Genomic DNA, 24,838 nt, shown 5'->3' on the forward strand with positions numbered 1-24,838 from the left:
AGGGGGTCTTTTAAGCGCTACCTGATCATCCAGGTGGGAGTAAATAGCTTCCTGTGCAAAGTGGGGCTTGGTTCTGCTCTTGAAACACAGCAGTGATTTTTAAGAAATGGTCTCTTGAATTTCTTTGCATAGATATGGGAAGCTTTTTTTTTTAAGTATTAGAAGAACGTTGGATTTTAAATGTCAGCTTCTGTGGCTCTGTTTAGGCACCTGTGTCGCCCCTGTCATAACCGGGAAAAAGCCCGGGGCCTCGGCAAATACATCTGCCAGAAGTGCCACGCCATCATCGATGAGCAGCCGCTGATATTCAAGAACGACCCCTACCATCCAGACCATTTCAACTGCGCCAACTGCGGGTAGGCCTGCGTTCTCTTGCTTACTGTACAGACAGCGGAGATAAGTGAACGCACTGACCTGGGTATTACTGTTACTCAGGCACCCAAACTGGTTTTCTTCAGCTTTTAATCCGGAAAATGTTAAACCTATAGGAGAGTCAAGAGACTCATACACAGAGAACCCGAGACCCTTCATGAAGTCTCACTGGGTAACATGTTGACGTGTGTATGTGTGTGTGTGTGTGTGTACAAGTGTGTACCTTTAAATATGTGTGCTCAGTCACTCAGTCGTGTCTGACTCTTGCAACACCACAGACTATAGCCCACCAGGCTCCTCTGTCCATAGGATTTCCCAGGCAAGAATACTGGAATGGGTTGCCATGCCCTCCTCCAGGGGATCTTCCTGACCCAGGGATCAAACCTGCGTCTCCTGCATTGGCAGGTGGATTCTTTACCACTGTGCCACCTGGAAAGCCCTAATACCTTTAAATAATCAGCTCATATTAAAATTTCCCCAGTGATTCCCACAGCTCTTTTTCATCACATTGTTTTTAATACAGGGTCCCCTCTCCCATGCAAAGAAAAAAACTTTAAATGGTTTTATCTTTGTATCAAAATGGGTATAACTTTCACAGTTGTAACCATTAGCGTTTAAACTACATCTGTTTACTTTCTCTCTCTATTTACATCTAAAGGCAATTTTGTTTTTTCTTCAGAAGCTCAGGATAAGTTGTTAGGCTGTGCGTTTCACAATCTGCTGTGTAGTATAAGAACTTAATGGAAAAGGTACTTGACCATCGGTGCATGACTGTCCTGGCTGTTACCACGGGGAGAGGAGAGCTGCAGTGAAAGCTGATAGCTTGTTTGGGGGATTCTGTTCCCGCTTGGTCTGGTTTTCTTGCCTGTTCTCCCTCTGTTCATTCTCCATGAGCATTTCTCCTAAAGAACCTTTTAAAACAGATGAAATTCATCTTGTTTGGGGGCCGCCTCTGTTTATCAAGTCAGGAGACTGAAGATAGTGAACTCGAGCATTTGTCAGGGGGGCGGTCTGGGCGTTTGGTCTGCATATTTTCTATGAACCTACAACTGTTCTTACCAGCTTGTTAGTGAGTGCAGGAAATGGAACTGGTCTCCACACTCTTGTTATTTTTAGGAAGGTAGCATTAGCAGGTCTGTCCCCGGGCCTGCATCCCTCTCCCCCAGCTTCTTAAGGAAAACAAGGAGGGACTCTATAATATAAAATGACAGCAGAGACAAGGGCCCGCTTGGCAGTGTACGTCTGACTGGTCGTCTCTGGGTGATGTTTATGTTGATAATATGAAGCCTGCTGAAGCTGGTCGATCACTGTGACCACCTCTGGGGGGAGCAAGCAGTTATGGGGTTGTTGCGGTGGTCTATTCATATGTCTTATCTCAGGGCATCAGCCGCACCAGCCACCGGCTCTCCCCTTGCTGGTGGTACTCAGTGGTTCCTCTCTCGGGCAGGAAGGAGCTGACCGCCGACGCCCGGGAGCTCAAGGGGGAGCTGTACTGCCTGCCATGCCATGACAAGATGGGGGTGCCCATCTGCGGTGCCTGCCGCCGGCCCATCGAGGGGCGTGTGGTGAACGCCATGGGCAAGCAGTGGCACGTGGAGGTGAGTGCCCGTGGCAGGGTGACCGGGCCCTCGCACACCCAAGGCTCAGGGGTGCCAGCAAGGCTGGGGGATGCTGAGGGGCGAGTGGGGGCACTTGGTGACAGTCAACGTTGTGGACAGCTAAGAACGTAGACGGCACGGTACTGTGATCAGCCTGTGACAGTGCGGGGAGACCTCTTGGTTCCTGGTCCTACCCGAAGAGGCGTCCACGTGTCCTCTCTGTTCTCATTCTGCTGTCAGGGCCTCCGGATGCTGGATGAAGGCTGGGAGCACTGCAGGGTCACTTGTGAGCCAGATGACACCAGCGCCTAGGCTTTCATGGACCTTGTCTTTAGCTCTGGGGCTTTGCTTCACTACATAAATAAAACATGGTGATGCAAATATGACCTAATGCCATTTCTTTCAGCATTTTGTTTGTGCTAAGTGTGAGAAGCCATTCCTTGGACATCGCCATTACGAGAGGAAGGGCCTGGCATACTGTGAAACCCACTACAACCAGGTAGAGATGGGTTCTTTGGATGTGATCTTGAGCTTCTCCACTCTTTCATGCAAAGAGAGCTCTGGGGAAATGTACACTGCGCTGTGCACATGGCTTTTTAACTTTTTATTTGGAAAATCACTTCATACTCAGAGAAAAGTGGTAAAATGATAAATACAAAGGAAATACCTACATGCTGTACTCAGATTCAGTACCTGCTTCATCACGTGTGTGTCCTTCCTGCCTTCTCTGACACACACATATATGCGAGTCAGTGTATACGTACAGAAGTGTGCCGATTCTCTTCTGAAGCATTTGATGCTAAATTCCCTGTGGTCCTTTACCATGTACTTCCCAAGATCATGGGGCTCACTTGTGTAACGACTGTTACCAGTACTGATTACTCCATCCATTCCAGTTTTGTCACTTTACCGAGTAATGTCCTTCTGGCCTTTTTTCCACTCCAACGCTGGGCCCAGTCTGGGGTTCTCATGCTCCTTTACCATCCTGAAATCTGGAACATCTCCAGAGCCTTGTTTTGTTTTTCATCAAGATGAATAGTAAATTGTTTTCATTGTAGGAAGTAAAAGCTAGTCAGTGAGCATTTACTGATCATCTCTAGTAACAGCGAATTCTGAGTATAGGTAGCCAGGCTATTTTTTTTAATTGAAGGATAATTGTTTTACAGTTGTGTTGCCATCTGCCACACATCAATGTAAATCAGCCACAGTTATACATATATCCCCTCCTTCCTGAAATCCCCTTCCATTTCCCATGCTTCCCACTCCTCAGGGTGGTCACAGAGCGCTTACACAGAAAATTCCCTCTTGCTATCTTTTTTACTTATGGTAATGTGTATGTTTCCACACTGTTCTCTCAATTCAATGGAATATTACTCAGCTATAAAGAAAGAACTCATTTGTGTCAGTCCTACTGAGGTGGATAAAGCTAAAGCCTATTATACAGAATGAAGTGAGTCAGAAAGAAAAATATTGTCTGTTAATGCATGTATATGGAAGCTAGAAACATGCTGTAAGGTATTTAAGTTGTACGAAGAACTGGAATTATATTAAATGCTTGGTGTTCTGATACTTGTAACATATCTAATTTTACCACTTTTTTTTGTCTTTTCCCACTTCCAGCTATTTGGTGATGTTTGTTTCCACTGCAACCGTGTTATAGAAGGCGATGGTGAGCACCTGTAGGGCACCTTTGGACACAAAACCCCTGGGTCATGTGAAAATTGGAAAATGTGATGATCATCAGTTACTTTTCCTCCTTCTTTGGTGTATTTCCCAAGTGATCTCTGGCCATGAAATGCTAACTCCTAAGAATTGAACTTCTTGCTCATTTGTGATGACACTTTAGGCCAGTGCTGCAGGGTCGTTACCATAGAAACAACTGACCCCCCAAGTCTTGCTTCTCCCTCCCATCCCTGGGATTTTCATGGAAGCTGTGGGGTGTGTTCATTAGGAGCACCTGGGGAGGGTCCCCTGAACCCTGCAGACGTGAACACCTGATGGTTGTCTCTAGACCTTTCCAGAAACTGCCCCGTGGTCCCGTGTGAGGAGGCCTGATTGACTAGCATGGAAAGGAAGCAGCTGTTTGCCAGCAGTCATTAGCAGATTCTGCCAGAAGCTTCCTGGTGAAGTTGTAAACACTGCTGTTTCCAGCCCGCTTCATGCCTCTGGGCAGAGAGCCGAATTCAGGAAATACTTTTTGAAACACTGCCCAAGTGCCCTTTGTGAAGGGGTGGCTTCAGGAAAGTTATCTTTAGTGCCGGTGGAAGTAAATCTCACCTCCGTCTGCGGGAGGCAGTTGCCAGGAGAGAGAAGCGTGCAGAGGAGCTTAGAGTCAGCTTAGAAGGCAGACTCACCTCAGCTGGTGGGTTAGCACCTGGCTCCTGTTTCAGTTACTTACCTAGTTCAGACTTCCTTGCTGGGCCAGTGGCAGGAGGCAGGTAGCGGTGCCAGGAGAGTTGAGCTGCACCTTTGTGGCTAGGGGGTAGGGTCTCTGATGGGGAGACTTGGTATCTGCTGTTCGGATGCCTCAAAACATTAACCATCAATACAGGTTGAAAGGCAGTGATGGCCTTCCCTGAGGTGAGGCCTGCAGTTGTGGGAGACAGATGCAGAGCTGGGACTCTGTGTTCTAACAGTGTGATAGATAAATTAGTGAGTAACTTCAACTGATTCTGTGAGCATCAGTTAACGTAACTGAGATGCTTAGTGCCATGTGTGGTTCTTGTGTGAGAGAAGCCCTAGAGAAGCAGCCTGGGGAAGGGGTTGGTGGTGAGCCGAGCTGCGGGTGAGTGACCATCCCCTTTCTCCCCAGTGGTCTCCGCCCTCAACAAGGCCTGGTGCGTGCACTGCTTTGCCTGCTCCACCTGCAGCGCCAAGCTGACACTCAAGTAAGTGTGCACAGGGCCTGTGAGCCCTCGGGTGGGACCCGCAGGGGACATTGTGGAGAGCATTCAGTGTTGGAAAAGAAAGACCTGATGCTTCTTTCTTCTTTCTGTCCAGGCCTTCTCAAAGCAAAGGTTCTTCCTTTAATTGTTCCCTGTTTTCTTTTGTTCCTTCTCTGTCCTACACAAAGGGATAAATTTGTTGAGATTGATCTAAAGCCAGTCTGCAAACATTGTTATGAGAAAATGCCAGAAGAATTTAAGAGGAGGCTTGCAAAGCGGGAGAGAGAAGCCAAGGATAAGGACAAGCAGAAAAAGAAAAAGCCAGTCTGTCTGTGAGCTTTTCTGTCCCTCTGCCACCATTTCTACTGCTTTCTCCTGTGGTTAGTGCTCTAGAATACATGTTCATCCTGGTTTTGTCTCTTGCTTTTCTTGTTGCTTTTTGGCATGTATTTATAGCTGCCGGAGGCTGACATAGATGGGCTTGTCCTGTGTAGAGCTGATCTTTTTGCCTAATTATTAAAATTACACACTTATTAATAGGGCCCACCCTTCACATAACCTATACTGCACTTTCTTCCTTGAATCTGTAGACTAAATCAGCTCATTTTTAAATCACAATATGGTATAGATTTCTTTTTTTCCCAGTGGATTCAAAGGGAAGAATTCTAATCTCTTAATAGATATTGTAAAAGTTTCAGAGTATTTCTGATCATCACAGCTTTTAAAATCCTAGTTTTTGGCTTCTTTGCCTAAAATAATTGGTCAGTTCCAGTGCTGTATGTTCTAAGTTCTATATTAAACTAAACCCTCTCAGCATGTTTCCTATCTGAGCAGAGACCATCTAAAGTAGAGAATAAGATCTGGCATCTCTGGATGATGTGTTTTCGTACAATTCTTGGTTTTCACAGGACATATTTCAGTCTTTGAAATTCTCTTGCATTGTTAGAAAGCCTATCTCAGTTCTTCATAGGGACCATTGTGTTCTGAGTTCTAAAAGATTTTTATTGTTTCAGTTTTCAAGTTCCTTCTACAAAGAAAAATTAAAATTCAGATATAAAATGAAAACAATGTAAGGTCTGTTTAGCAGGCTTCCCTGATGGCTCAGTGGTAAAGAATCTACCTGCCAAAGCAGGAGATGGGGTTTCAACCCCTGAGTTGGGAGGATCCCCTAGAGGATATGGTAACCTACTCCAGTATTTTTGCCTGGAAAATCCCTTGAACAGAGGAGCCAAGCAAGCTATAGTTCATGGGGTCTATAGAACACTTTGGGAGAACTTTTTAACTCAATCAGTTCAGTTCAGTCGTTCAGTCATGTCCGACTCTTTGTGACCCCATGAATCACAGCACGCCAGGCCTCCCTGTCCATCACCAACTCCCGGAGTACACTCAAACTCATGTTCATCCAGTCGGTGATGCCATCCAGCCATCTCATTCTCTGTCGTCCCCGTCTTCTCCCACCCCCAATCCCTCCTAGCATCAGACTCTTTTCCAGTGAGTCAACTCGTCGTATGAGGTGGCTAAAGTATTGGAGTTTCGGCTTTAGCATCAGTCCTTCCAGTGAACACCCAGGATTGATCTCCTTTAGAATAGCTCTATTTAAATCAAATTGCCAATTGAAACATAACATTTGAATTACTGTCATCATTAGGATCTCTGGGAAAAAATCAGAAAATAATTCTCATATGGTGTTTTTAAAAAAAGGGTTTTCATTTTAAATGGTCAGGATTTAACTTTGTTATTTTTGTTGTTCTTTAAAATTGTATCAACAGATGTAATAATTTGTATCAGATAACAGTGTCACTGGACTTGTCCCACACTTTTCCTAGATGTATTTTCACAGAAATCGAACTAGTTAGAAAGTTCTGCATTTGTTCCATTCCCAATTAGGGACCCACGATCTCAACGGCTATGAGCCCTGATAGCTGTCAACTGGAAATGCATCACCCATAGCTAGGAGGCCTTCTCAACACCTGTCCGGAATTGTATAAGTGAATTGAGGGTGTGTGCTGTCCTGGCTTTTAAAGAATTGAGTTCTCCATATACACACTGATCACAGATGTGACCACAGGCCACATGGTCCACTGGTACTCTTGAATTTTCTGTGAGACAGCCAACCAAAGTAACCTCGATGTTAGTTTAGGTTTTTCTTTGTGAAGATGGTCATTGTTGTTGGGATGGGAGGCCAGGCAAGATGAAGCCTCATAGCTCCACCACATAAAATACTACATGAGGTACTTACACCTTCAATAAAGAGGATCAGTCTTATCAGAGAGAGAGAGTTCTTTGCTCTGAATAACTGTTTTTTAAAAGTGTTCTCACCGTATTTTAAAACATGATTGACTTTATCTGAGTTTATTCATGTTAGATTCCCTGCATACTTTGCACAGACTAAAATGTAATCAGCATTCTGTATCATACAGATCGTTGTACAAGGTCAGTTTATAAGGGCAACTTTCTTCAAATGGTATTATTATAGTTTATGTTTGCCATAATGATTAGAATTGAGATTAGAATTACAGTTGTTTGCTAATGTGAATATAGTTGTAATATGCATAGTGTCTTCACTTCAATAAAATTACTGCACATTATCTGTATGTCTGTATACAAATGTGAATGCATTTCCACTAAATTTTTTTTATTAACTTTAGGAATAAATTTGTGGAGTTTGACATGAAGCCAGTCTGTAAGAAGTGCTATGAGAAATTTCCATTGGAGCTGAAGAAAAGACTTAAGAAGCTAGCTGAGACCTTAGGAAGGAAATAACTTCCTTTATTTTTTCTCTTCTATGCAAAGATAAGAGATCACAACATTGCCTGACCTGATGCACCCTGTCTTAAAGTTGTGTCTCAAAATAGTTGAGAGCGAAGAGGACCTATTGAACACCTATTGGTGTTCTTCATCTCCTTTTTCTCATTAAAGAGAAAAAAAGTTTCTGTCATCATATTTAAAACATGGATGAGAACAAGATTTGCCTTTGTTAATAACCCTTATCAGTTTGTTGAAATGTAGATGATACATAATAGAAAAAGAAACATGGTTAAATGTTAAATTTTAATTAAGGTCCAAAATATTAAATATAACTTTTAAAAATGAAAGGAGTCAGTTTTTACATGACTCAGATAAAAAAATATAAACATTATTTACTTTGTATCGGAAAGAAAATTAATTACAACTGCAGTTGGGGAGGATATAAAAAACAAAACCATATCTCACAAAATCTTAGTGTGTTTATCAAACTAGTGACTGTAAAATGAATATACACATTACTCAGATAAGAAACAAGTATATTCAGAACTACTTGATTTGGGGACTTTTATTGTTATGGTTAAATGCAATAATTATTAAGCTTAGTTTTAATTTTTGTTCTCCTTTGTGAACTTCTTTATACAGTTACTTACCATAGTAGTTATAGCTAGCTAATAGTATTCTTTTTAAAATTTTGTGCAAAAAAAGTTTATACTAGGTATTTGAAAATACAGTATACTTTACAATATTGGAAAAATGAAGTATTTTTTCATGTATTACAGCAATTATACTTTGAAGCTTAAGGTCACAGATGCAGTCTTAGAATAGGACATGAAATTAAATGTTAAGTAGTTTGGAATGTATCACTTAAAAAACGTGAATGTTTATGTATTGATCATATTGCCTTTATAACCATGCTAATATCTATGCTTTATATATAAATAAACTTGCCTTGCCTTAGGAAAATACATACATTAATCAGGAATTCTAGCTGTTTCATACCTTACAAACTAAAAACAAGTGCATTGAATGAGATTTGTAAACTCATTTACCACATCTATGATTATATTAAAAATTTTTTCTTCTTTTTGGGGAAACACATTGAAATTAATTTTTGTGATCTTAATTAGAAGAGAATTATGGTGATATGTGTTTCAAGTTTTTCATTACAAATCTTAGATTTTATTTACTGTATGTAGGAGGTATAAGTAACACTTTTAAATTGGAAGAGTGGTGTTTAAGTGTCAACTTTAGGCCAAAAGTAGTGAATTATTTTATTTTGCAAAGTTTTATCTTAAAGTTTCTGGATGTCTTTCTCCATAAACCTATATGCAAAGCAAATTTTGTGAACATTTTTTATATGTTGCTGCTACTATGTTATCACGTAAAAGAAAGTTGCAAAGATGGGCTTCTAAGGGGAAAATTACTGGTATTTTCAAAAAATTGCTGAAATGTTATTTTGCCATAAAAAAAAAAAAATCTCAGGATGCTACCAGTCTGCCATTAAGATATTTGTATGCATGTATTTTTAAATACTTGTGCATGCACTTTAGAGTAAATTGTATTTCAGTTTTTAGTTAATTTATAACCAGTTACTTAATTTTTTTTAGTGCTCTTTTAGGGTTCAAAGAATGATCAGTGATAGAAAATAATGTATACTTTAAGACTGTGTTCAGAAGTCTGAACAGTCTTTGCATTTGACAGGAAGAATCAAATTCCCTTCAGCGTGCCTTTGTCAGCTAATACATGACCAGCAACAAAAATCTTTAAACTATTTATTAAATACTATACTGTGGATACAGTGCGGGATCTGCAGTCTGGGGTCTTGATGTTGAATTCCTAAATGCTCCCACACAGGAAATCCGGAGCAGAAAGCGCCCACTTACCTGTGTTTCTAATCACTGGGAAGAGGCACGGGCTGAATCACTACAGGGCTCATGTCTCTCCTGTGCCCAGAGGTCCTGCTGCTCACCCCTCTTGTAAAAGATGAGTTTGTAATTCCTGCAAGTTTGCCCCTTGAAGCCTCCAAGGCCATGGGGTGTTTTATCCAGACACACACGCCCTGCCCCCTGCAGGGGATCAATGAGCCCTCACTCTTACCAGGAGTAAGGAGTAAATGGTTGTCAGTGGATGAGAGGATGGACTTGCTTAGTTTCACATTCTCCCTTCTCCCAGAAGGGAGAAGCTCAGGCTACTGAACAAAACTTTGCTTAAAATCCTACAAGGCATTTGAAATAATTCATTGTTTACTACATTTCTAAGTGCTCTTTTCCTTATGAAGCCTAATATAATTGGGAAAATGTCTGGGTACGAATCAAACATTCTTTACATCTTATTAACTTTGTAACTGATGGTGGGTCATTTTGCCTTATTTGTTTGCCAAAATAGCAATTTCTAAATTAAGAAAATTTTGAAGTTGGCTTATAGCATTGTTGTATTTCATTTTCAGTTGTAAACTCAGTGGCAGGGACACTATGTCAATAATTATGTTTTTACATAGCAACCAGTGCAGTATATTCTTGGTGCTTAATAAATGTTCATAATTGTTGAGAATAACTGTTGTGTTTTGCTTAACTTGAACGGCTTTGAGACATGGGACCATGAGGATACAGGACTAGTGCTTAAGCCATTTTGGAAACAACCTAAGTGTCCACTAATGGAAGAATGAGTGAGAAAATGTGGTCTGTGTAACGACGGAATATTATTCAGCTACAGATAAGTACTCTTGCTATTTACAACAGCATGGATAGGACACTGCTAAAAAGTTAGAGAAAGACAAAAATTGTATGGTCTCACTTATATGTGGAATGATTAAAAAAACCAAGCTCATTGATACAGAGAACAGACTGGTGGCTGTCATCATCAGGGGGTGGGGGGTGAGCGTGGGCAAAATGGGTGGAGAGGGTCAAGAGACACAAACTCCCAGTTATAAAATAAATAATTCATAGAGACGTCATGTACAGCATGGTGACTATAGTTATTAACACGTATTCAGTTCAGTCGCTCAGTCGTGTCTGACTCTGCAACCCCATGAATCACAGCACGCCAGGCCTCCCTGTCCATCACCAACTCCCGGAGTTCACTCAAACTCATGTCCATCGAGTCGGTGATGCCATCCAGCCATCTCATTCTGTCATCCCCTTCTCCTCCCGCCCCCAATCCTTCCCAGCATCAGAGTCTTTTCCAATGAGTCAACTCTTCGCATGAGGTGGCCAAAGTATTGGAGTTTCAGCTTTAGCATCAGTCCTTCCAGTGAACACCCAGGATTGATCTCCTTCAGAATGGACTGGTTGGATCTCCTTGCAGTCCACGGGACTCTCAAGAGTCTTCTCCAGCACCACAGTTCAAAAGCATCAATTCTTCGGCGATCAGCCTTCTTCACAGTCCAACTCTCACATCCATACATGACCACGGGAAAAACTATAGCCTTGACTAGACGGACCTTTGTTGGCAAAGTAATGGCTCTGCTTTTTAATATACTATCTAGGTTGGTCATAACTTTCCTTCCAAGGAGTAAGCGTTTTTTAATTTCATGGCTGCAATCAGCATCCACAGTGATTTTGGAGCCCAAAAATATAAAGTCTGACACTGTTTCCACTGTTTCCCCATCTATTTCCCATGAAGTGATGGGACCAGATGCCATGATCTTTGTTTTCTGAATGTTGAGCTTCAAGCCAACCTTTTCACTCTCCTCTTTCACTTTCATCAAGAGGCTTTTTAGTTCCTCTTCACTTTCTGCCATAAGGGTGGTGTCAACTGCATATCTGAGGTTATTGATATTTCTCCCAGCAATCTTGATTCCAGCTTGTGCTTCTTCCAGCCCAGCATTCCTCATGATGTGCTCTGCATATAAGTTAGATATGTATTACATATTTGAAAATTGCTAAGAGAATAGATCTTAAAAGTTGTGATTACAAGAAAAAATTTTGTAACCGCATGATGACCAATGTTAACTAGACATTGTGATCATTTTGCAATGTGCACAAACATGGAATCATTATGTTGTACACCTAAGACTAACGTGTCAGTCATGCCTCAATTTAAAAGAGTGCCACATTTCTTTTTTTAAAAAAAAGCCGTTTTAAACTATTATGTATGTAGTTTTTTCTGTAACAAAGTTTAAGTAGTGCTGTATCTAAATCCATGTTTAAAAAAAAAAGTCAAACAGCCTCTGTGTTCACAGGGTATCTTCCTTGAGCTGACACCATGTTACTTAATCCTGCCACCTGCCCAGGGCTGTGATGTCAAGGAGGCCCTTTGAGGTTCCATGGCAATTTAATGGAGAAAGGGTACTGATGGAGCAATTGGACATACAGATGCACAAAAAAAGGCTCCTGACATAAGCCTTCCACTTACTGAAAAGATGAACTCAAAGTGGGTCATATATCTAAATATAAAGTGTGAGACAAAAGAAAACCTTTGTGAACAGGGGTCATGAGTTCTTATGCCACAGCAAAATAAAAGAATTGACAAGTTGTAATTTATCAAAATCAAAAACTGTCTCCTTAGTGGAAGAAGCTGGTGAGTTATAATGAAATAATAAACTACAGACTGGAAGGAAATGTTCCCCAATCACATGTTTGAAAGAACCTGCAGTCAGAATACCTAAAGTCTTCTCAAAACTCAGCAGTCAATGAAACAGTGAGACAACAGTCGGTCAAAATTCAATAATCAATGTAACATATATATGGAATTTAGAAAGATGGAAATATAACCCTGTATACGAGACAGCAAAAGAGACACAGTTGTATCGAACAGTCTTTGGGACTTTGTGGGAGAGGGTGAGGGTGGGATGATTTGAGAGAATGACACTGAAACATGTATGTTGTCATATGTGAAACGAATCAGCAGTTCAGGGTCAATGCATGTTACAGGATACTCGGGGCTGGTTTGCGGGGATGACCCAGAGGGAGGATAAAGGGAGGAGGGAGGTGAGAGGGGGGTTCAGGAGGGGGAACTCATGTACACCTGGGGCGAATTCATGTCAATGTATGGCAAAACCAACCAATATAATACTGTCAAATAAAAAAAATAAAACAAAAAAAATAATCAACGTAAGAAGAAAAGAAATTTTATTCAAGCCAAACTGAGGATTGTAACCTGGGAAGCTGATTCTCAGAAGCCCTGAGAACTGTCCCACCTGTTAGATGTCTATTCAGTTCAGTCACTCACTCATGTCCGACTCTTTGCGACCCCATGGACTGCAGCATGCCAGGCGTCCCTCTCCATCATCAACTCCCAGAGTTTACTAAAACTCATCCATTGAATCAGTGATGCCATCCAGCCATCTCATCCTCTGTCATCCCCTTCTCCTCCTGCCCCCAATCCCTCCCAGCATCAGAGTCTTTTCCAGTGAGTCAACTTGTCGCATGAGGTGGCCAAAGTATTGGAGTTTCAGCTTTAGCATCAGTCCTTCCAATGAACACCCAGGACTGATCTCCCTATTTAGAATGGACTGGTTGGGTCTCCTTGCAGTCCAAGAGACTCTCAAGAGTCTTCTCCAACACTACAGTTCAAAAACATCAATTCTTCGGCACTCAGCTTTCTTTATAGTCTAATTCTCACATCCATAATGACTGGAAAAACCATAACCTTGACTAGATGGACCTTTGTTGGCAAAGTAACATCTCTGCTTTGTAACATGCTGTTTAGGTTGGTCATAACTTTTCTTCCAAGGAGTAAGTGTTTTTATAATTTCATGGCTGCAGTCACCATCTGCAGTGATTTTGGAGCCCAAGAAAATAGAGTCTGTCACTGTTTCCCTATCTATTTGCCATGAACTTAGTTTTCTGAATGTTGAGCTTTAAGCCAACTTTTTCACTCTCCTCTTTCATCAAGAGGCTCCTTAGTTCTTCACTTTCTGCCATAAGGGTGTTGTCATCTGCATATCTGAGGTTATTTATATTTCTCCCAGCTATCTTGATTCCAGCTTGTGCTTCTTCCAGCCCAGCGTTTCTCATGATGTACTCTGCATAGAAATTAAATAAGCAGGGTGACAATATACAGCCTTGATGTACTCCTTTTCCCACTTGGAACCAGTCTGTTGTTCCATGTCCAGTTTTAACTGTTGCTTCCTGACCTGCATACAGATTTCTTAAGAGGCAGGTCAGGTAGTCTGGTATTCCCATCTCTTGAAGAATTATCCACAGTCTGTTGTGATCTGCATAGTCAATAAAGCAGAAATAGATGTTTTTCTGGAACTCTCTTGCTTTTTCGATGATCCAGCGGGTGTTGGCAATTTGATCTCTGGTTCCTCTGCCTTTTCTAAAACCAGCTTGAACATCTGGTAGTTCATGGTTTATGTACTGTTGAAGCCTGGCTTGGAGAATTTTGAGCATTACTTTACTAGCATGTGAGATGAGAGTAATTGTGCAGTAGTCTGAGCATTCTTTGGCACTGCCTTTCTTTGGGATTGGAATGAAAACTGAACTTTTCCAGTCCTGCGGCCACTGCTGAGTTTTCCAAATTTGCTGGCATGTTGAGTGCAACACTCACAGCATCATCCTTCAGGATTTGAAATAGCTCCACTGGAATTCCATCACCTCCACTAGCTTTGTTCGTAGTGATGCTTTCTAAGGCCCACTTGACTTCACATTTCAGGATGTCTGGCTCTAGGTGAGTGATCACCCCATTGTGATTATCTGGGTCATGAAGATCTTTTTTGTACAGTTCTTCTGTATATTCTTGCCACCGCTTCTTAATATCTTCTGCTTCTGTTAGGTCCATACCATTTCTGTCCTTTATTGAGCCCATCTTTGTATGAAATGTTCCCTTGGTATCTCTAGTTTTCTTGAAGACATCTCTAGTCTTTCCCGTTCTTTTATTTCCCTCTTTTTCTTTGCACTGATCACTGAGGAAGGCTTTCTTATCTCTCCTTGCTATTCTTTGGAACTCTGCATTCAAATGGGTATATCTTTCCTTTTCTCCTTTGCTTTTTGGCTTCTCTTCTTTTCACAGCTATTTGTAAGGCCTCCTCAGACAGCCATTTTGCTTTTTTGCATTTCTTTTTCTTGGGGATGGTCTTGATCCCTGTCTCCCATACAAAGTCATGAACCTCCATCCATAGTTTACCAGGCACTCGGTCCATCAGGTCTAGTCCATTAAATCTATTTCTCACTTCCACTGTATAATCATAAGGGATTTGATTTAGGTCATACCTGAATGGTCTAGTGGTTTTTCCTACTTTCTTCAATTTAAGTCAGAATTTGGCAATAAGGAGTTCATGATCTGAGCCACAGTCAGCTCCCAGTCTTGTTTTTGCTAACTGTATAGAGCTTCTCCATCTTTGGCTTCAAAGTTTATAATCAATCTGATTTCAGTGTTGACCATCTGTTGATGTCCATGTGAAGAGTCTTTTCTGTTGTTGAAAAAGTGTGTTTGCTATGACTAGTGCATTCTCTTGGCAAAACTATTAGCCTTTGCCCTGCTTCATACCCCAAGGCCAAATTTGCCTGTTACTCCAGTTATCTCTTGACTTCCTACTTTTGCAGTCCACATTTTCAAGACAAAGGATCGTAAATCAAAATGACTTACTGACATTTTTCATAAAGTTAATGGAGGAAACAGCCCAGGTGAGCAGGTCACCACAACCCCCTGCAGAGGTGGAAAGGAGCTCTATTCTTTTAAGAAGTTATGTTGCTAGCTCAAAAGAAAGTTAAAAGAAAAGCCCTCTACTTTGGAGCAGGCACTCCCATCTTTGAGGGGGTCCAGTTAATGTGTAATGCACACTGCTCATTAGGGAAGTAGCGAGAAAGCCAAGAGTGACACATAGAACTCTATGTTTAAAGTTTCTCATCCTGGCTTATGACATTTTTTTATCCGCCAGAGTTTTACCTGATTAATCTTGAGTCCTCAACTTCTGAATTAATTGAACTGACAGGCACCCAGTTATCAAGCAAAGACATCCACTGCTGATCAAAATCAAGGGTTTTTTCATCTCAAGTCCCTCTGTGCTTTTCCTCTTTCGCTTACTCCTTTTCAGTATATTCAACTAAAACAGATTAAGGTAGTAATCTTATGTGCCTGCCAAGGTATACTTGGCAAGGTTGCTTTACTGTTCACACCCTCCGTTTCCTATCTGTCCTCCTAAGCATAAGAACAAATAACAGTACCTTCATTAAGTTGTTGGGAGAATAAGTCAGTACATGTGATGTTGAGCTGCAGTCCACAGGTCTTGCCCAGGTTAAACATTAAAAGACCAGAGTCAGCGACAGGAGCTTACCCATCTGAAGCGAGGTCCTGGAGCAACATCCCCAGGTGTGTAGTAGGACACAGGGGCAGGATCGCTCCCTTGGGGAAAGGGATACGACCAATTAGAGATGACTTCACCTCCTGTTGGCTCATTATTTACCAAGGAAACCAGCAGAAGGACTCGCCCCTCACCATCTCTTAGCTTAGCTAACATTAGCTGGGGCCTGGACCAAGTACCCTCCCAGACCAGCCACCCTTATTCACATCCAGGAAACCTGAAACAAAACACACCATCCTGGTTTCCCTCTTTATAAAGGAAATAATTGCTCACTGTAGAAAATTCGGAAAAATCAAAAAGGAGAGCCTGTAAGAGCCCAGATTAGTTCTAAGTGTTGAATAAAATTATTTCAAAAGGATAAAAAGTATCCATAATCATAAATCCTGAACTCCCTGTATACACAGGATGTGATCTTTTTACTACTGAAAACATTTTCTACAACTTGTCTTAAAACTACGTCCGAAAAATTCAAATTCCAAAAGAGCGCTTAGATGCAGCCGACTGGCGCCGCGGCGTGACGTCAGCACCGGGAACAGCCCGTCCGGCTCGAGAGCCTTCGGGCGAGTTATTTCCGGACGCAGCTGCTAGCGGCCCGTGTCATCTTTAAGCACTTTCAACCGCGTCACACACCCCGCGAGCTTCGCATTCCCGCGCTACGCAAGCGCGGTCACCTCCGCGCGCCGGCGCCCGCGGGTCTGCGCGGCGCACAGAATTGACGCAGCCCTCACGCATGCACGCACCCACGCAGGCGCGTCGCCCTCTCGCCGGCGACGGCGCTGCGTCACGGACCTTCGGGCGGCGCGCTCCCGAGTCGACGGAGGCCCCTGCGGCCTCGGCGCTGGCGTTCGTTACCCAGAGCCCAGTCGGCGGCACGATGAGGCGCAGCAAGGCCGACGTGGAGCGATACATCGCTTCAGTGCAGGGCTCTGCCCCGTCACCCCGGGAGGTGAGCGGGACGGGGCCACGGCCTCCGGGCGGGCCCATGGCGGCGGCGCCATGGCTCCCGCTGAGGCGCGGCCGGCCGGCGGCGGGCGGGGGACGGGGAGGCGGCGGGCGGGCGTTGGCGCTCCGTTTTTCTTCTTCCTCTTTCGTTTCCTGCTTTTCGTTCCCGGCTCTCGGGCGACCTGGGCTCCACGCCGAGGCGCAGCCGTCCCGCCGCGTCTCAGTCACCGCTTTGGAAACTGTTTTCCGGGCATTTTGTTTTTCAGCGGAGTCCTGGGGGTTCTGAATTTCCTTCCGGGCCTTGTTTCTGGGGTAGACTTTGTGGCCTTCCGTCGACACCTCTCGGGGTACTTTGCCGTGTCTGGCGTATATAGCGAGCTGTGTGCGCAGTGGATCCCGCGGAGCTTGGCGCCAGGGGGTGGGCGGAGGGGGCGCCGGACCCGGAGTCGCTGCCCAGGGCCGAGTCGCAGCTCAGCCAAGCACGCGCTGTGGGATTCGAGATAACTGCCGCTTATTTCATTAATAGTTTGGGAGTTAGGGTATCGATAGGAGTTTTTAGGATGGGCCATGATAAACATTTAGGGCAGTGCTTGGCACGTGGTAAGCTCTCAGTAGATGTGGCTGTTACAGGGACGGTTATTCCAGGTGTTCTGGACCGGAGCCTATGCGAATAAAGATGTATGAGGAAATTAAAAACAAAACCAGCGGACAGTCAGGATTGTAATGGCACCGTAATAGTGTCTTGGTTACCACGTACTAGGCATATATTGTTTTATTTTGTGCTCCCGACATACCTATGGCTGTTGGGACCTGGGGAGATTAAAGATACTTTTCCGGGGACACATGGTAGCTCAGCAGGATTTTGGCAGTGGGTATTATTTCGTTTCTGTTAGGAGTATGGAGTGGGTTACAGCCTGTACCTCTGGAGGACGGGAATAGGTGCCAACCTTCAGATTGTAACTTCCAGCTGCTGGCATAGCTTTGAATACAAATGTACCTACCAGAGTCAAAAACAGAAGCTCATTAAACGTTCTCTGCCCCTGAAACTGATGTGGCCGGTTTTTTTTTCTTCTAAAGCAAGTTTAGCATTTTTAAGAAAATTTTAGTCGGGACCCTGGCTCTCCAAAGCCTTAAAAACCAAAGACAGGAATTAGAATGTTCTTTGAACTAGGGAACTTTTCCACCAATAAAGAAGAGTGGGCACGAAACTTTAAGGATTGGTTATTATTGTCACCTCTTTTACATTTATAAAGAGCATTATAATCAGATGTTTTTCTTCAGACAAGGAGAAATCATTGACTTTTGAACCTCTGGACTTCAGTGGGATATTGATTAGCAATACAGTAGATAACTTTGGGTCCCAGATAAAGACCTAAAAGAGGTGCTTTAATCATAATGGAAATGTTTAAAATGATAATTCGAAGAGTTAACATCCTTTATCTAGCTATAGTTGGACCATATATTCTGGGAGACAACCCAAAGGTAGGTCCCTGAAATTTTAGCAGCCTGATACCTGGATCTCAAGGACATAGACTGGGGGGAGAGGCTTCTGGTGGCAGGAGGAGAGGGTTAGGGGACAGCCACGGGGGGACCGATTCTACTTCCTGCAGGAGAAGCGCTTCTGCTATGGTTGGAGTCACAGTTGTACAGGCTGAAGGATAATTAATGAACATCAGGAGAAAACTTTGATAGTCAGTGTCCTGGAGAGCCATTGCAGGACAAGGTCCTAGGTGGATCTCTAGAGAAGCAGAGAGTAGAGAGAATCCCCAGATTCAGTTGTATAAGATCTGGTGCTAAAATAACAAAGTTTTTATTTGTTTTGTTTCAGTTGCTTCAAGGGGTTTTCCTTGTAACTTAGTAAAGAGTCTGCCTGCAATTCAGGAGACCAGGGTTTGATTGCTTTGTCAAGAGGATCCCCTAGAGAAGGAAATGGCAACCCACTCCAGTATTCTTGCCTGGAGACTCCCATGGACAGAGGAGCCTGGCAGGCTATAGTCTCTGGGGTCACAAGTGTTGGACAAGAGTGAAAGATTAAGCACACACACTAAAATAGCAAGACACTGAGGGAGGCCTCAGGTGCAGAGTTGATAAAGGCTTGCTTCTCAGGTGGTCCTGGGGTGGATCTCCAGGAATCGGGGATGGGTGTTCAGAGTAGGAAGGTCCTTGCCCTCGGGATCCTGATTAACCTCAAGAAATGAACTGTGAAACTTTAAAGTTAGACTTGGTAAGAGTATATTAGGTCTTTCTGGCTTCCCAGGTAGGTCAGTATTAAAGAATCCACCTGTCAGTGCAGGAGACTCAGGCTTGATCCCTCTGTTGGGAAGATCCCATGAAGAAGGAAATGACTACCCATTCCAGTATTTCCTGGGAAATCCCATGGACAGAGAAGCCTGGTGGGCTACAGTCCATGGGGTCCAAAGAGTCGGACATGACTTAGCAACTGAAACAACAGAATAAACAAAAACTTGGGAACACATGACAGTAATGCTGTAATTGTGGGTGTAAGTGAAATGACAAAACATGGTGCTTTGGACAGTTTGGGAGGGAGATGGTGGAGGAAGCAGAGACAGTGGCTGTGAAGAGTATAAAAAGATTAGGGTGTATGTACTTGGTACCCAGTTGTGCAGATGCTGGCCATGTTGGAACAGACCAGTTTTCTGGGTTATCCAAATTCTAAGTGCTGTGATGGGTCCATAGTCATATGTATTCCCAGGCTTCCACTCATTTCTTTACTTGGTCTTTTGTTTTGCCATTTTCTACTCCTTTACACCTGCTTTTGATTTTGTTAGGACTTTGCAGGTGGTGCAGTTGGTAAAGAATCTGCCTGCCAGTGAAGGAGGTGCAGGTTCCATCCCTGAGTCAGGAAGATCCTCTGGAGGAGGAAATGGCAGCCCACTCCAGTATTATTGCCTGGAAAATTCCATGGACAGAGGAACCTGGCGGGCTGCAGTCCATGGGGTCTCAAAGAGTTGGACAAGACTGAGCACACACAACCAACACCTGCTTTTGCTTTTATTGAAAATGTCGCTTCATTTTTTCCCCCAGATGGCTTCTATTTAGTTTTCTTAGTTTTATATCTTAGTGTCTTAGTTTTATATCTAGTTTTTTACTCCACACCCCCGATTTTCTGCTTCTCAGAGGCAGCTTGACAGCTCTTGGTTATTTGTTCTACGTTAAACATCTGTATGTCATACTTCTGAGTAATATACATATTACAGTTGCTCGTTGAACAGCCTGGGTTTGAACAGCACAGATCCACTTACATGAAGGGTTTTTTTGTGTTTTTTTTCCAATGACTATATAGAGCAGTGCTATGGGATCCACAGTTGGCTGAATATGAGGATGTGGAGACTTGGATATGGAGGAGCCAGGGTTCTGGAGGGAGAGTGTATGTGTGTGCAGGGGGCCGACTGTTAAGTATCCATAGATTTCCAGCTGTGCAGAGGGTCAGTGCCCCTAACCCTTGCTTTGTTGATTTACTTTTCCCCATTTTAAACCCTTTCTACTGACAAAAAATGTCTTTACCTAATCTTTAGTTGTGTTGTCAAATCTAGGTTTGAAACAATTTTTTTCTCAATTTTAAGAGCATTGCTGCATATTTGCAGTGTACTGTTGGAGGTTATATGTGATTCTTGTTCTTGATAGCCTGTAGATTTTCTGGAAGTTTTCTTTCAGTTGACAAACTTATTTCCTTCACTTCTGGAACATCTTGTATTTCATTGAGCATTTTTTTTTCTCTCTTTTTTTTCTGTTATCTTTCTGATGTTCTTATTGACTGAAAGTTGGTTCTGGTTTGGTCATCCACATTTTTCTCTCTTCTTTGTTTCTTCTGTTGTATTTTTTGATAGATTTCCTTTAACCTAACCTTCCAAGAGAACAGGATTAGGAACTCACTGTTGGGTACCTCAACTTTACTTGTCCTCTCTGTAACCCTTGCCCTCACCCTTGTCAGGAATCCACAAATTTGGAGCCCATCAGTTTATAACAAACCCATTAGCTTCACTTTTTGCAGAGAGTGTATATGAGAGGGGGAGTCCGTTGGCTGTGTAAGGTGAAGGGCAGTGTGGTGTCTCTCAAGTACCTGTTCTCAGCCCCACAGCAGCTTAAGTGAATTCAGGTATTTGCTTCTAGTGGTGTGAAGTGTCATGGAAAGCAGCACTGAGGGAACTGGATTGTCCTGCTATGTAGCATTGGCTGTGCTCCTTACTGGCTGTGTATACTTACAAGACACTTAACCTGCTGGACTTGCATTTCCTGTAAAATGAGACTGGAGACAGAAATGATCAAGTTTCCCCCAAATTTCTTGATTCTGTGTGTTAGTCTTTAATAATTGTTGTTTCATTATCTAAAGATAATCCTCTTTTAGTGAGATGTGCTATGCTTAGTTGCTCAGTCATGTCCGATTCTTTGCAACCCCATGGACTGTGGCTCGTCAGGCTCCTCTGTCCATGGGGTTTCTCCAGGTAAGAATACTGGAGGGGGTTGCCATGCCTCCTCCAGGGAATCTTCGCAACCCTGGGATTGAACCCAGGTCTCCCGCACTGTAGGCAGATTCTTTACCGTCTGAGCCACCACCAAGTCATCCTATGTCACCTCTTCTCCTCCTGCCCTCAGTCTTTCCCAGCATCAGGGTCTTTTCCAGTGAGTTGGCTCTTCACATCCAGTGGCCAAAGTATTGGAGCTTCAGCATCAGTACTTCCAATGATTATTCAGGGTTGATTTCCTTCAGGATTGACTTGTTTGAGCTCCTTGCTGTCCACGGGACTCTCAAGAGTCTTCTCTAATATAACAACTCAAAAGCATCAATTCTTCGGCCCTCAGCCTTCTTTATGCTCCAGTTTCCCTGACAGTTCAGTTGGTAAACAACCCACCTGCAATTCAGGAGACCCCCAGTTCAATTCCTGTGTGGGGAAGATCTGCTGGAGAAGGGGTGGGCTACCCACTCCCAGTAGTCTTGGGCTTCCCTTGTGGCTCAGCTGGTAAAGAATCTGCCTGCAATGAGGGAGACCTGGTTTCGATCCCTGGGTTGGGAAGATCCCCTGGAGAAGGGAAAGGTTGCCCACTCCAGTATTCTGTCCTGGAGAATTCCACGCACTGTATAGTCCTTGGGGTTGCAACGAGTCGGATATGACTGAATGCCTTTGACTTTGCTCACATATGTACATGACTACTGGAAAAAAGCCATAGCTTTGACTATACTGACCTTTGTCAGCAAAGTGATGTCCCTGCTTTCTAATATGCTGTCTAGGTTTGTCATAATTTTCCTTCCACGGAGCAAGCATCTTTTAATTTCATGACTACAGTCACCATCTGTAGTGATTTTGGAGCCCAAGAAAATAAAGTCTGTCACTGTTTCCATTTTTCCCCCATCTATTTGCCATGAAGTGATGGGACCAGATGCCATGATCTTCATTTTTTGAATACTGAGTTTTAAGCCAACTTTTTCACTCTCCTCTTTCACTTTCATCAAGAGGCTCTTTAGTTCATCTTCTTTTTCTGCCATAAAGGTGGTGTCATCTGCATATCTGAGGTTGTTGATATTTCTCCCAGCAGTCTTGATCCCAGCTTGTGATTCATCCAACCCAGCATTTCACATGATGTCCTCTGGATATAAGTTAAATAAGCAGGGTGACAGTGTACAACCTTGATGTACTTCTTTCTCCGTTTTGAATCAGTCAGCTGTTTGATATCCGATTCTAACTTGTTTCTTGATCTGCATACAGGTTTCTCAGGAGGCAGGTAAGGTGGTCTGGTATTCTCACTCTATAAGAATTTTTCATAGTTTGTTGTGATCAACACAGTCAAAGATTTCAGCGTAGTCAATGAAGCAGATGTTTTTCTGGAATTCTCTTACTTTTTCTGTGATCCATTGGACTTTGGCAATTTGACCTCTGGTTCCTCTGCCTTTTCTAAATCCAGCTTGTACATCTGGAAGTTCTCCGTTCACATACTGGTGGAGCCTAGCTTGAAGGATTTTGAGCACTACCTTGCTGGCATGTGAGATGAGCGCAATTGTGCGGTAGTTTGAGCATTCTTTGGCATTGCCTTTCTTTGGGATTGGAGTGAAAACTGATCTTTTCCAGTCCTGTGGCCACTGCTGAGTTTTCCAAATTTACTGGCATATTGAGTGCAGCACTTTCACAGCATCATCTTTTAGGACTTGAAATAGCTCAGCTGTATTTCCATCACCTGCAGTAGCTTTATTCATCGTAATACTTCTTAAGGCCCACTTGACTTCACATTCCAGGATGTCTGACTCTAGGTTAGTGATCACATCATTGTGGTTATCTAGGTCATTAGATCTTTTTTTTCTTATCAGTTCAGTCACTCAGTCGTGTCCAACTCTTTGGGACCCCATAAACCGCAGCATGCCAAGCCTCCCTGTCCATCACCAACTGCCGGAGTCTACCCAAACCCATGTCCATTGAGTCAGTGATGCCATCCAACCATCTCATCCTCTGTCGTCCCCTTCTCCTCCTGCCCTCAATCTTTCCCAGCATCAGGGAAAGATTTTTTTGTCGAGTTCTGTGTATTCTTGCCACCTCTTCTTAATATCTTCTACTTCTGTTAGGTCCATAGCATTTCTGTCCTTTATTGTGCTCTACTTTGCAAATGTTCCCTTGGTATCTCTAATTTTCTTGAAGAGATCTCTAGTCTTTTTCATTCTGTTGTTTTCCTTCATTTCTTTGCATTGATCACTGAGGAAGGCTTTCTTATCTCTCTTTGCTTTTCTTTGGAATTCTGCATTCAGATGGGTATACCTTTCTTTTTCTCCTTTGCTTTTCGCTTCTCTTCTTTTCTCAGCTATTTGTAAGGCCTTCTCAAAACAGCAGTTTTGCCTTGTTGCATTCTTTTTCTTGGGAATGGTTTTGATCACTGTCTTGTTCAGTGGTATGAACCTCCATCCATAAAGTTCTTCAGACACACTTTCAGATCTAATCCCTTGAATCTGTTTGTCACTTTTTTTTTTTTTACTCTGTTTGTCGCTTCTACTGTATAATCGTAAGGGATTTTATTTTGGTCCTACCTGAAAGGCCCAGTGGTTTTTCTACTCTCTTCAATTTAAGTCTGAATTTTGCAATAACAAGCGTGTGGTCTGAGCCACTTACATTAATCTACTGTCTATATAGACCACATTTTGTTTAGCCCTTTATCTGTTGAAGGACACTTGAGTTGTTTCTGCCTTTTGGCTATTGTGGGTAATGCTGCTGTGAACATGGGTGTGCAGATATCTATTTGAGATTTTGTTTTTTAACTCTTGAATTTGTATCCATGAGTAGAATTGCTGAGTTGTAACGTGTGTTTAGCTTTAGATAAATTGCAAACTGTTTTCCATAGTGACTACACCATTTTATATCTCCATTAGCAGTGTAAGAGGATTTCAATTTCTCTACATTCTTTTTTTTTTTCCCCTTCTTTTTAAAATTATAGCCGTCCTGGTAGGGGTTTTTTATTGTGTCTTTGATTTGCATTTTCCTGATTGCTGATAATGTTGAGCATCTTTTCATGGCTTATTGGTCATTTGCATATCTTCTTTAGTGCAGTAGCTACCTAAGCCCTTTGCTTTGGACTGTTTAACTGAATATTTGTCTGTTATTGAGTTGTAGAAATATTTTATATATTTTGGATATAATTTCCAAATGTTTTTTCTCATTCTGTAAGTTGTCCTTTCACTTTTTTTTGGATTGTCAGTTGATGCAAAACGTTTTTAATTTTAATGAATCTCATTTTATCTGTTGTTTCTTATGTTTTTGGTGTTATATCTAAGAGTACATTGCCAAATTTGAGCTAACAGAGATTTAACCCTATGTTTTCTTTTGAGAGTTTTGTGGATTTTAGTTCTTAATGTTGACCCATTTTGAGTTAGTTTGTATATATGGTGTGAGGAAGGGGGTGCGATTTCATTCTTTTGCATGTGGAAAATCAAGTATCATCACCGTCTATTGAAGAGACTGTTTTCTTTCCATTGAATAGACTTGGCATGCTTGTCAGAAATTAATTGTCCATAGCTTTATGGGTTTCTTTCTGAACTCGCAGTTTTGTTTAGT

At 42.6% G+C, this 24,838-nt stretch overlaps 2 protein-coding genes and 1 long non-coding RNA gene across 9 annotated transcripts in view; 2 read left to right on the forward strand and 1 right to left on the reverse strand.

Annotated features, from left to right (window-relative positions):
• The window catches only part of LIMS1 (LIM zinc finger domain containing 1), an 81,691-nt gene extending 71,535 nt beyond the window's left edge, over positions 1 to 10,156 (forward strand). For 3 of the 6 annotated variants that reach the window (XM_055400789.2, XM_055400790.2, XM_055400786.2), the window contains exons 5-11: positions 207 to 356; positions 1,820 to 1,970; positions 2,377 to 2,469; positions 3,591 to 3,639; positions 4,783 to 4,858; positions 5,044 to 5,187; positions 7,504 to 10,156. In XM_055400789.2, coding sequence (XP_055256764.1) covers positions 207 to 356; positions 1,820 to 1,970; positions 2,377 to 2,469; positions 3,591 to 3,639; positions 4,783 to 4,858; positions 5,044 to 5,187; positions 7,504 to 7,618 — 778 coding nt within the window. In that variant the 3' untranslated portion in view covers positions 7,619 to 10,156. Of the gene's footprint in view, positions 1 to 206; positions 357 to 1,819; positions 1,971 to 2,376; positions 2,470 to 3,590; positions 3,640 to 4,782; positions 4,859 to 5,043; positions 5,236 to 7,503 lie in introns of all 6 variants that reach the window. The other 3 variants (XM_055400785.2, XM_055400788.2, XM_055400787.2) reach the window with 2 other exon arrangements.
• A 150-nt stretch (positions 10,157 to 10,306) lies between these two features.
• On the reverse strand, positions 10,307 to 16,778 carry LOC148776170 (uncharacterized). The gene is made up of 3 exons (XR_016038584.1): positions 16,638 to 16,778; positions 15,822 to 15,889; positions 10,307 to 11,443 (listed from the first exon to the last, which is right to left on the reverse strand). It is a non-coding gene; the product is annotated as an uncharacterized LOC148776170 (long non-coding RNA).
• Positions 16,620 to 24,838, forward strand: part of LOC129540048 (E3 SUMO-protein ligase RanBP2-like) — a 57,548-nt gene continuing 49,329 nt past the window's right edge. The window contains exon 1 of one of the 2 annotated variants that reach the window (XM_088841392.1): positions 16,620 to 16,794. In XM_088841392.1, the coding sequence (XP_088697518.1) occupies positions 16,723 to 16,794 (72 nt within the window). In that variant the 5' untranslated portion in view covers positions 16,620 to 16,722. The remainder of the gene's footprint in view (positions 16,795 to 24,838) is intronic. The other variant, XM_088841393.1, reaches the window with a different exon arrangement.

The sequence above is a fragment of the Moschus berezovskii genome, chromosome 11 (assembly GCF_049115385.1).
Source record: "Moschus berezovskii isolate FMDL1 chromosome 11, NW_MosBer_1.0, whole genome shotgun sequence".
Classification (NCBI taxonomy): Eukaryota; Metazoa; Chordata; class Mammalia; order Artiodactyla; family Moschidae; genus Moschus; species Moschus berezovskii.